General features: G+C 34.2%; 1 protein-coding gene across 2 annotated transcripts in view; it reads right to left on the reverse strand.

Moving 5' to 3' along the window:
* Positions 1 to 2,983: 2,983 nt before the first annotated feature.
* Pdcd6ip (programmed cell death 6 interacting protein) overlaps positions 2,984 to 12,444 on the reverse strand; it is a 75,838-nt gene continuing 66,377 nt past the window's right edge. For both annotated transcript variants that reach the window (XM_005317339.4, XM_005317338.4), the window contains exons 16-18: positions 9,350 to 9,473; positions 8,022 to 8,215; positions 2,984 to 6,595 (exon numbers count right to left, since the gene is read on the reverse strand). In XM_005317339.4, the coding sequence (XP_005317396.1) occupies positions 6,421 to 6,595; positions 8,022 to 8,215; positions 9,350 to 9,473 (493 nt within the window). In that variant the 3' untranslated portion in view covers positions 2,984 to 6,420. The remainder of the gene's footprint in view (positions 6,596 to 8,021; positions 8,216 to 9,349; positions 9,474 to 12,444) is intronic.

Raw genomic sequence — 12,444 nt, forward strand, 5'->3', positions numbered from 1 at the left:
AAATACAGAATCAAAGGAAGATGAATAGAAGAAAGGGAATAGGAGTGGGAGGTGGGGAAGAAAAAGAAATTGATATTGACCAAAGTGTACTGTATGCCGTGTGCATGTATGAATATGTAACAAATGCCATCATTATGTATAATAATAATGCACCAATAAAAATGTGGAAAGTGAAAAATAAATAGAGAATTGGACAGGGTGGCACACCTGTAGTTCCAGCTATGTAGGAGACTGAGGCAGGAGGCCCACTTGAGCCCAGGAGTTCAAGTCCAAACTGGGTAACATAGCAAGACCAAAATAATCAAAATAAATATAGAAAAATCTATGTTTCAATGTTTTATAATCAAACTTAAAAAAAACTAAAGAGAAAAAAATTAAGGTTTTTTAGTTACAGATGGATACAATATCTTTATTTATTTTTACATGGTGCTGAAGATTGAACCCAGCGCCCCACACATATGAGGCAAGTGCTCTATCACTGAGCTACAGCCTCAGCCCTAAAGAGAAAATTACGAAAGAAGGCAGAGAAAATCCCACCCTACAGAGAAACAAGAATAAGAATTACATTGAAATTTTTTTCACAAGCCATACAAGCAAGAACAATGTGGAGTGAAATATTTAAGGTGCTGAAAGACAATAAACACAACCTAGAATTCTGCATTTGGTGAGATTATTCTTCACAATGAAGAAGAGGATCATAGACATAAATGTAAAACACAAAATTATAAAACTTCTAGAGGATAAAATAGGAGAAAACCTAGCATTAACAAGTTATTAATTATGTCCACACAAATTCGCTCAAGAATGTTAACAATTGTCAAAAACTGGAAGCAACCAAGATGAATGGATAATCAAACTGTGGTATACCCCATATACCCATAAAATGAAATATTAGCATCAAAAAAGAAATAGGCTATATCAAGCCATGAAAAGACAAGGAAGAAACTTCAAAACTAGAAACAATTAAAAAATCAACGGTTGAAAGAGTTGAGGAGGAGGAGGGAGGGCTGAATAGGTAAACACAGGGTTTTTTAGAACAATAAAACTATTCTGTATAATATTGAAATATTATATATTTGGCAAAACTCCATACAATGTACATCTTATAGAATGAATCTTAATGAGAACTATAGAGTCCAGTTAATAAAAATTAACTGTGTATTTGTTTATTAGTTGTAATCAATGAAATACACTAATGCAAGATGTTAACAAGAAAAACTGTAAAGGGGTGTGGCAGGAATATATGGGAATTCTGTGCTTTCTGCTCAATTTTCCTACAATTGCTCTAAGAAAAAGTCTGTTGATGTTTTAAAAGTTCATATATCATCAGGTAATTTTACTAGATTAAAATATTAATGTTAATGGTTAAAATTTCTGTTCATTACCTATATGGGGGAAAAAAAGATTTAGCAACAGACAACTCTTATACAACACCAGATCTACAAAATACCTGCCTTGTGCAGAGTCCCTCATTTCTACATGGTATTTCCATTCTGAAAATTCCAATAGTGAAGAAATGGATAAAAACCTTCTTTGAGAAGACAAAATATGAAGGAAGTGAATCTTCCTTTAGGAAGCAAATACTATTTCATTAAAGAGAATGATGAAGCTGATAGTTGGGCCTGTGTGTCCTTCCAGGAGTCACCACTGCAATGTAAATCTCTACACTTCTGTTGATGAGAAACCAGAGGATACATCCTATTCAGCACAACCCAGGGAGCAAAATGAGAAAACTATTTGTAAATATGGTTACATGGCAAAGGGAAATTAAGGTTCCAAATAGATTTAAAATTGCAAATTAGCTGACCTTAAAATAAGCAGATTGTTTTTGATTATGTAGCTGAGTCCAAGTGATCAAAAGTTCCCTTCTAAGTAGGAGAAAGAAAAAGGAGAAATAGAAAGATAGCAGCATGAGAAGGAAGGATATTAGGTGCTACAGAACTGATAGAAATACGATCCCTTACAGGCAGGAGTGCCAATGAGCAGAAAAGGTGGACAACTTGAATTTGCCTTGGATTACTGCATACAAAGGCAACACCAGGCAAGTAGGCAGGGACACTGGGAGGCAGTAGTCTGTGTCCTGTGGCTCATGGCCTGCAGCACGCTAGGGCCCTAGTTAAATTCAGTCTGCTCACAGGTAGTTCCTAAACCAATCCTGCCCTGCAGTAGTAAACACTGGTAAATTCTAAAGCAGCCCCACCTTGCAGGCTTCTTGGCCACTTTTGTTGGGGGCACAGCAGAACTCAAGTTCCAGGGAAGGTTCCTTGGGCGCCCACTATTCCTTCACCTCACTCCGAGTTCCAAAACCCCTCAGTGTGAACTCTCTATATTGTCCAAACTATATGCTAAACAAGTGAAAAGAAAAACTGATTTAACAATGCTCAATTGTTATATGTTAGAACAGACATAATAGGAACATCAGAATATTGATTCATTCCTAGAGATAGTTTGTTCAACAGATTTTAAAGATAAACATCATCAACACATATTTCTGATAAAAATTGTGTATACTTAACTACATAAGTTTTGTAATGTTGTGAACAACCAATAAAAAAATAAAATAAATAAAATAACTACATAATAATATATTTTCAAATATGACATTAAGATATGGGAGAAGGAAGAAAGAAAATGTTTTTTAAAATGAGTACATTTCACCATTTACCCCTTCCAATCAACTGAATATTATGGTAATTTTGCTGATCATTTCCAAAAATTAGACTAAAAAATGGCTCTTAAATACCTATCTGAAAGAATTGGGGTAAATTATAAGTAATAAAAAACATGGTCCACCCATGACAGTTAAATTATAGAGTTCACAACAATTAAAAAAAAAATTAAACAACATTGTCTTTGTTTTGAAGTCTCAAGTTTTAGTCAAAGTGGGTGTTTTTATTTCCCAGCCCAGCATTTATCAAAGAAACTATGGAACTATAAAGCTGAAGGATAAACACTTTAAATAAGAATTCATACTCCAAGGAAGTAAGAATCTTTCAACTTTTATTTCTACGATACATTCATCTGGAACCTTTTTGTTTCTTTACAATTTTCGCCCTAAGAGAAATGAATACAATAAAAATATAATCCAACCACCAGCAATGTTTTTAACCAGAAAAGAATCTGAAATCTCTGGTGTGATAATATAAGATTTTTTAAAAAATATAAACTTCATACCAGAAATAAAGCCTGAATATTCTCTTTCTTGAAAAATATAATTTCCTTCTTTGCTTTTCCATGTAAATCTTATAATCAACCACTTAGTTCTAAAGTCTATATTTAACCAGCAATTGTAACACTATAGCAGGTTTTTCCTGCCTTGTATCCTCCCTTATACTGAGAATCAACTAATTGCAGAAGTCTAAAAAAATGAGATGCCACTGGGCTTTAGCAAGACTATTCAAGGTATACCAATCATTTAAAAAAAAAAAAAATTTCATAGCAAACTGAAGCCTACTTAACAAATTATATTTTATCCTGTTTATGAAATTAGAAAATGTATACAAAGCACTTTTGCAAACTGTAAAGCTTTAATGGAAAACGTGTTTTAAAATTGGTTTTGATTAGAAAGGCTGCTGACTGGGATACAACATTAGGGACACCAGGCTCTGTGAAATCTGTTCTTTTTTTTGTTGTTGTTACTCCTCAGATTTGTCAGGGGTGGGGCCAATTATAAATTGCAAAGGTGATGGGGCATGGGTTCAGGGATAGCTTACAAAAATACTGCTTTGCAGTGATAAATGATATTTTTCTTGACTGAGTATAAAGACCAAGGGGCATAAGAATTAGATCTCTTTAAACCAATGTTTTGCACCAGACTGAAAAGTCAGGCCATCTGTCTCCAACCAGGAACAGGAAATAGAAGGAAGACAGTTTTACCCCTACTAGTTTCTCTGTGCAGAGCTTCACTGTTACAAGTATAATCCATTTTAAAACAGAATCCCAAAGCTAAACATAAATGGCTTGGGAATCACTCCTTTAGTTTAAGAATATAACAAAAAAGCCAAACTATTTACATGGGAACAACATACCTGAGCCACAGAGTGAAGCCCCCCCTACCTGTAAATATACAGCATTATCCATTGCTTTTTAGGGTATTTTGTGGAACACAGGAAGCTAAGCAGCAAATTTAAAAGTTTCATAATAAAAACCAATCTGAGTGAGGGCTTTCTTTATGTTTGCTAGAATGTAAAATACATATAAGAGAAGGCTTCTTTTCACATCACTTCAATGCAACTATATCAGCCTATGAAGACAAACCCAGCACTCAAGGGCTACAAAGACAGTTTTTTGAACCTAAACATGGGTGACAAAAAGAAAGTATATTTAAAAACCTAAAAGATGAGTGAACTGACAAGACAATGAGTTTGGGTCACTATATAAAAGAGGCTTTACTAACACAGCTGAGGAGTCAGGTGAGCAGAGAGAAGCGGCCACAAGGAGCCATGGAGGCTTCTTTCCTAGGGTTCCTACATCATCTTTCTGTGGCTATCTGGGAGCAGGCCCAGCTTTGCATACAGAATGGGCTAACTGCCCTTATATTCCTTGTGGCCCTCTGATGCATTTACCCTTTCCTTTAGTGCCCTCTTTCCCCAAGAGAATATTCAGGCCAATTTTGTTTTTTCCTTGTTTCTACATTATTAAGAATTATAAACTAGCAATTTGGGATATCACTAACTCTCACTGGGTGTCTTATGTTAGTATAAGATACCTCAAGTGGTAAAAATGTAGAACTTAAAAGCCATTTACAGAGGAGTAAAAAAAAAAAAAAACCCATCTCACACTTTGGCAAACCCATAAAATTTAAAGATCCATTATTAAAAAAAAAAAAAAAGCTATTTTTGCCAATGTTTAACTACTGGACTTTAACCCAATTTCAATATTCCATGTAATTGAAGGTCATTGAATTAACATGTCTTTCTGTTTTCTACATACAACAAAGATTCTTTAAAATACACATATATTTTTAAGCCAGTATACTCCCTTTTACAATCATACCTTCAGTCTAACATTCAAAATATAAACCTAAATAGTCAATGAAAACAACAGTGGACCAAGTGACAGTATCATTAAATGAAACAATAATGCAAGAAAAAGTCAGCATTAAAACTCAGAAAATAAACACAAATTTGCTGGAATTCTGTTTGTAACCTAGTGTGTTCAGAACAGCCCCCACTGTGATGTTGCCCAACTCACACCTTTCTTCTTTTCTCTTTCCATGGTGCATCTTCATTATTTTACTGAGGTTTATACAATGACTATCCTAACAGCAGAGGCTAATGCTAAATATATAGCCTATTTCAGAACTGGTACATGTTCCCAACAATTGTTTTGTGTTCCCTCCATATTATAAAATGGTCCAATCCTTCGGGAGAAGGGAGAAAAAAAAAAGGAAAGGGCTAAGTAAAATATATCCATACACACTGTGCATTAAATATTACTAGGTTAAGACACTAAGGTGGAAAAAAGCAATAGAGGGGTACAGTAAATTTTCTCCAAACAATTCTATTACATTTGACAGAACTGTCCATGACTTGTATTTATTTTAACCATGTTAAGGAAAAAAACTAAAAGAATTATTACCAGAATTTGCATCAATTTCTTGGAGAAGCTAACAATAAAACATTAAATAGATTTTTATATATAATACTTGTATATTTATTTGAAGAATCTTTGGTAACAATTGTGTTTCTTCCACATTATAGGACTTTTTAAACAAACGTCAAAAGTAATTTAATAATCAGTATATGAAAGATAAATTATGATACTATTCTTTCAGACTTCCTATAAAAACATCCTTGAACCTGACTAGTAATCTGCACTACTTGTGCACTTAAACACAGCATCTGTTTTAACTTGTGAACATACAAAATGAGAGACTAATACCAGAAAGAAATTAGACAATAATAAGAATCAATGACAAAACATAACAATGACAACTGTTCTTAAGTAATTTATTTTTAAATTATAAGATTTACAATGCCTTGATTACGTAAAATATCATAATGGAAATTAAACCAAATCAACAAACCAAAAGAGAAAGGAGATTTCCTTGAATATCAGTACTTAAACCATCTTTATAAGTATCTGATGTCCCAACTGCATCTTATGTAGAAAGTATACTAACTTCAAACGTTTCATTTGCAGGTTTAATTTCTCATTTTCAACTTTTATGAACTGTAATGTAACTTATTTCAAATCCTATTATACCTATTATTTATACTGCAATAGCAGCAAAATCTCACGTGTGCAATCAAATGTGGAACTGGGGCACAGCTTTTAGCTTTCAGCCACAGACAGAAATTATACACTGCATTCAGTACAGTAACATTATATTAACCGGAGCATAGAGTTTAGTATACTTATTGCAGGGTTGGTATTTCTCTCCCTCTGAACTGAACCAGCTGAGCTTCTGAGCAGACATTACTGCTGTGGATAGTAAGACTGCTGTGGGGGCTGAGGAAAGGGGTATGAAGGCTGCTGGGGTCCTGGGTATGGAGCCTGTCCAGGGCTCTGGTGATACACTGGTGGATATGGCATATTATACTGGCCGTATGCGTAAGGATTATAGCCCATGGGCATGGGCATTTGGCAATACCTGATGGGGAGAGGAAACAAAAAAAATGGGTTGGTAAATAAAACACTAGAAAATGAAACACACAATAATTATTCTAAGCCCACTTTTTTTTCATTTCCTTTTTTTTTTTTTAAGAAAGCCATTTTTTTCTATTTTTTTTTCCTGTATATTAGAGAACAACAGAAATAAAAAGGAATTGTTTCAAGGTACATGTTAAAGAAAAGCATTCTTGGGCTGGAGTTGTGGCTCAGTGGAAGAGTGCTTGCCTGGCATGTGTGAGGCCCTGGGTTTAATCCTCAGCACCGCATACATGCACATACATACATACATACATACATACATACATAAAAATAAAGGATCCATTGACAACTAAAAAATATTTTTAAAAAATAAAAGCAGGGCTGGGGTTGTGGCTCAGCAGTTGAGTGCTTGCCTAGCATGTGTGAGGAACTGGGTTCAAACCTCAGCACCACATAAAAATAAACAAAGGTGTTTGTAAAAGAGTTAAAATAAAATAAAATTTTTAAAAAAAGAAAAGCATTTTTATCCTGTTATTAAATAAAAGAATATCAAATATTTAATACTATTCAGAAAATAATACCATTAAAGGAAATAAGATCAAACATTCAACTATTATAAAAGGAATAAAAACAGAGTCCTTTCATTTTGATGTGGCAAAACTAATACTTTAACACATTTCTGGAGGATGGAGATGTAGCTCAGCAGTAGAAGCACTTGCCTAGAACACACAAAGTCCTGGGATCAGTCCCCAGTACCAGAAAAATATACATTCTTGTTCAACAAGAATCAATATTTACTATAATGGACAAATATTTACTATTTATAGTTTTTATAGTTTGAAGAGAGTGTACTTATTAAATAGAATTTAGACCATATTTTTTTAAAAGTAGTCAAGTGTCTGGATTTTTAAGATTAAGAAATTACCATAAGAGAGCAGCAATGTAGCTCAGTGGTAGAGAGCTTGCCTGGCATGTACTGGGTTCCATCCCCAACCCTCCCCCAACCAAAAAAAAAAGAAAGAAAAGAAACTGCCACAAAGAAGACTAACCTTTAAGTAAGTACATTCTTAACTATGTAAATTTCTACCTAATACTTTATTAAATTCCAAGATTTCAAAATACAGATATAACAAGGCCTCATTAGTCTTGCTCAGAAAAGGCACCTAAATAAAGGCAGCCAATTCAACACATACTGTATTTGACACAGAAGAGATATGTTTAATGTAACATGCAAAAAAAAGTATGAATTTTTAAAACCTAGAAAATTACTGAAAACTACTCAAATAAGTATCTGTGATGTTATTTTAATTTTTGGATAAGCTGCCTATTGTAGCTCATTCATTCATGACACCTCCATTTAGGAAGGTTAACCAGAGGTAGAAACAACATTAGCCACTTCAGTGTGATACATGATGCTACAGCCTTACCCAGGATATCCAGGATAGGTGGGGTAGGGTGGTCCCTGGGCCTGTGGAGGGGGAGCTGAGCCAGGGACTGGTGATGGAGCTGGGGCAGCAGTCCCAGTCCCCACTGGAGTTGGAGCTGGAGCAGTAGCAGAAGGAGTTCGATTTGCTGGAAGCACAGGAGGTGGAGGCCGGGCTGGTGGCTGGGGCTTAGCAGGCTATAAGAAAAAATAAGCACCGACTACAAAATGTTTCTTGTTTTTCTTAAACTGCTATTAATTAAAATAAATGAGAGCAAATGACAAATTCTAGCATCCAACCAAATATATGTCTAACTTCCACTCCTGACTTACTGACTCTAGAAATGTACCATAGGAGAAGAATAACTGTCCAATATGTGAAAACTCCACAGCCACTGCTCTTTTCTTGATAACTAATATTTCATCATTTACTATTCCCAACAATGTTTAGACATTTGAGGTAGAAAAAAAGCAGCATAAGTATGGTTTATTACTGTAAACTCCTTTCACTCCCCAAACTCTTTTTAGAAAAATCTGAAACATTGAAAACTTTAAAAAACAAAAGTATTTCAAAACAATCATATATCTACCAATGAAATTCAGTAGCTATTACCATATCTGCTTCATCTATAACTGCATCCAAATATTTACCTACATAACTGCAGAACCATTTGAATATAAATTGCAAACTTCATGATACCAGCCCTACAAATTTCAGCACTCAGTCCTAATAATGGTATTTTCCTACATAATCACAATTACATTTTCACCCTAAAAATATTAACAATTATTCCCCTATATCAACAAATATCCACTCTAGATTCAAGTGAGAAATTGGCTAAAATGTGCAATAATTATTCTGATGTCAGTATTCACCACAGAAAAGCTCTTATAGCTGTTTTTAGGAATCAAAATCATTCAAGGTCCATGAACTGTATCTGATTATAATGAATCTTTCAGCTCTTTTAATCTAGAATATACCCTCCCCTTTTTTTCTATTTTAGAAAAGACCAACTTAGTAGAATAATAAAATACTTCCAATTGTCCATTTTTTCTAAGTGGCACATTTTAGCTTCTTATTTAATCACTGTACTTACTGTCAACACAAATTTAGTTCTAAAGACTTGATTAGACTTAGCTTACACATTTTTTTTGGCAAGAACGCACAAGTGATGCCATGCTCTACACACTGCAAAACATCAGAAGTTAATCACCTGACACAGGTAGTGACCACTAGAATCCCTCCAAAGCAAAGTGTGTTTTATCATTTAGAGCAAACAGGTTGTCACTAATGTAAACCTTCTACTTTAAGAATATACTTGGCTTACTAACCGGCATGGTTCTTGGAGCTGGAGTTGGAGGAGCTGGTGCATGTCCTCCTGCTGGAGAGGACTGATATGCAGGTGTAGGAATTGAAGGAGCACTAGGTTCTCTAGCAATGCTTTGTTGCAAGTCCCTTATTAAAGACAAGAGTATTATAATTTAACACAAAGAAGAAATTTTAAAACCCACAAATAAAGTACCATGCATTTTCTCATTTTTCTTTTCTTCATATATGAAACAGAAAATGGTACCCAAACAGGGATGATATTTTAGAATATATGACATTTCTATTCTTGACTATAACAAAAATCTTCCTTCTACTTCCTATTATTTAATAAAATTAAATTAAATCATATTCTATTTCTGAAGACTAGGAAAAAATATAAACTTTTTAAGAAATCACACAGTCATGGCTCAGTAAACAATGTATTAAACCAGGCAAGCAGTCCTAAAAGACTGCCCACTCTCTAATAAGTTATTCAGGAAATGAAAACTCCTACCATAATCTATCCAAAAGTTATCAAAAACCACAACCAGGGGCTGGGGCTGGGGCTTAGTGGCAGAGCACTCGCCTAGCATGTGTGAGGCACTAGGTTCGACCCTCAGCACCACATAAAAATAAATAAATAAAGGTATTGTCCATCTACAACTAGAAAAAAAAAATTGGAGGGAAAAAAAAACCCACAACCATTCAGAGCTGCCTCATGAATATTTTAATCAGTGTATAATATCAATGTTTATATAGAAAATAAAACAACAGGTGTGAAAGCTAATGATGAAAATTTATAGATGAATAATTTCTAAAGATATTCAAAGAAATTTGACACTGGGATATTTTTATATTAAAAGACAACTCATGGGCTGGGGATGTGGCTCAAGAGGTAGCGCGCTCGCCTGGCATGCGTGCGGCCCAGGTTCAATCCTCAGCACCACATACCAACAAAGATGTTGTGTCCGCCAAGAACTAAAAAATAAATATTAAAAATTCTCCCTTTCCCCCCCCCCTCTCTCATTCTCTCTTTAAAAAAAAAAAAAAAAGACAACTCATGGGCTGGGGATATGGCTCAAGCGGTAACGCATTCGCCTGGCATGCATGGGGCGCTGGGTTCGATCCTCAGTACCACATAAAAATAAAAAAATAAAGATGTTGTGTCCACCGAAAACTAAAAAATAAATATTAAAAAATTCTCTCTCTCTCTTAAAAAAAAAAATGACAACTCATATCCTGGCACTAAAGTGAACTCACAAAAGATAAATTGTTGAAAAGACCATTTAAATATTATAAGAGCCAGGTGCAGTGGCGCAAACCTGTAATCCCAGAGACCCAGAAGATTTATACAGGAGGAATGAAAGTTTGAGGCTAGCCTCCTCAACAATTTAGCAAAGCCCTAAGCAATTTAGTGAGACCTTGTCTCAAAACAAAGGAGTTTGAGGGTAGTCAACTGAGGATGTGTCCCAGCGGGTAAAGCACCTCAGGGTTAAATCCCCAGCAATTCCCAAAAAGAAAAATTAGAAGAGAATTTCAAAATCTCCTCCTGAAATCTATCTGAAAAAACTCATTAAAACAATACCTAAGGAAAAAGTACTCTAGTAATACATGGTATCAATCAACCTCTCCCAGCACTGATCAACATACACAAACAAGCAAACACATGTCCCAAAGTGTTTGCAACAATACCTGCTGCCCAGATATAACAATTAACAGCCACCCTTCATATCTGTCACCCACACTTTCACCCTCAGAAAGAGCCCCATTTGGAAGATAAATTTGACACTGCAAACACAAAGAAAACTAATATACATTCCTTTAAAAAAAAAAACTACTTGACATAAGTAAACAGTTGCTTGGAAGATAAAGTAAAGTTTTTCATCAATATTAAAATTGTGAAAGGGGCCTGGGGTTATGGCTCAGTGGTAGAGCACACCCAGCATGTATGAGACCCTGGGTTCAATCCTCAGCACCACATATAAAAATAAAATGAAGGTATTATGTCCATCTACAACTAACGAAAATTTAAAAAATAAAATTGTGAAAGGTTGGATGATTTTGAAATATCTAAGAAATATGTGTATATTTTATAACATAAAATATAAAGCCCTAACACAAGACCTTTCTTTTCCTTTGATAAACACTAGAGATGATTGTAGCAAACAATACAATACAGCAAATGAGCCCAACCACTTACTAATGATGTAAATCAAAGCTAATAAATCATAAGATCAATAATAAAAAAGTAAAAATAAAATGATACCAGAATTTCTATTCCTGACATTAGTATTTAGACCCTTAATGAAAACAAAATATAGCTCAAAGTAAAACATTCTTTTTGTACTCTTTAAATTTCTGATAAAAGATTTCAATGAAAAGACATATTAAAAAATCAAAGTATCCAGCTAATAGAAATATAAAAAGGACGTATTAGTCATAAGGGAAATGAAAATTAAAACGACAATGCATTAACTCCACACACCCACCAGAATAGCTAATGGCAAAATATTTATCTTCTAAACCACTATTTACTTGCATTAAGTAGTGTTTTGTTGAGGTTTTGTTTTTTGTTTAAGGACTATATATCAGTTTTGTTTGAACAAGAACTCTTATATATTGCTAACAGAAATATAAATTAGAAAAACCACTTTGGAAAACTGGCAACATCAACTAAAGCTGAACATACACATACCCTATGACTCAGCAATTCAACTCCTAGATATGCATCCAACAGCACTGCATACACATGCTCACCAAAAGCCCATATCATCCAATATAGCAACTGTCCGGCACATGTGGCTATTAAACATTTGAAATGTGGCTAGCCTGACTGAAAATGTCCTTAAAGTTTAAGCTGAACTATACACTGCTTTTCTAAGACTTAGTGTGGGGGAAAAAAATAAAACATTCATAATTTTTACATTGATGATATATTTAAATTATAAATTGGATATACTCAGTTAAATACATTTTTGAAATTAATTTTACTTATTTCTTTAAAATTTGCTACTAGGAAATTTTACAATTTTAATTGCATATGTCACTGTATGATAAGTATTTTACCCTACAAAAATGTACCTTTATTTTATTTATCTTTTTTTGAGGGTGCTACAGA

This window comes from Ictidomys tridecemlineatus, chromosome 2 (assembly GCF_052094955.1).
Source record: "Ictidomys tridecemlineatus isolate mIctTri1 chromosome 2, mIctTri1.hap1, whole genome shotgun sequence".
Taxonomy (NCBI): Eukaryota; Metazoa; Chordata; class Mammalia; order Rodentia; family Sciuridae; genus Ictidomys; species Ictidomys tridecemlineatus.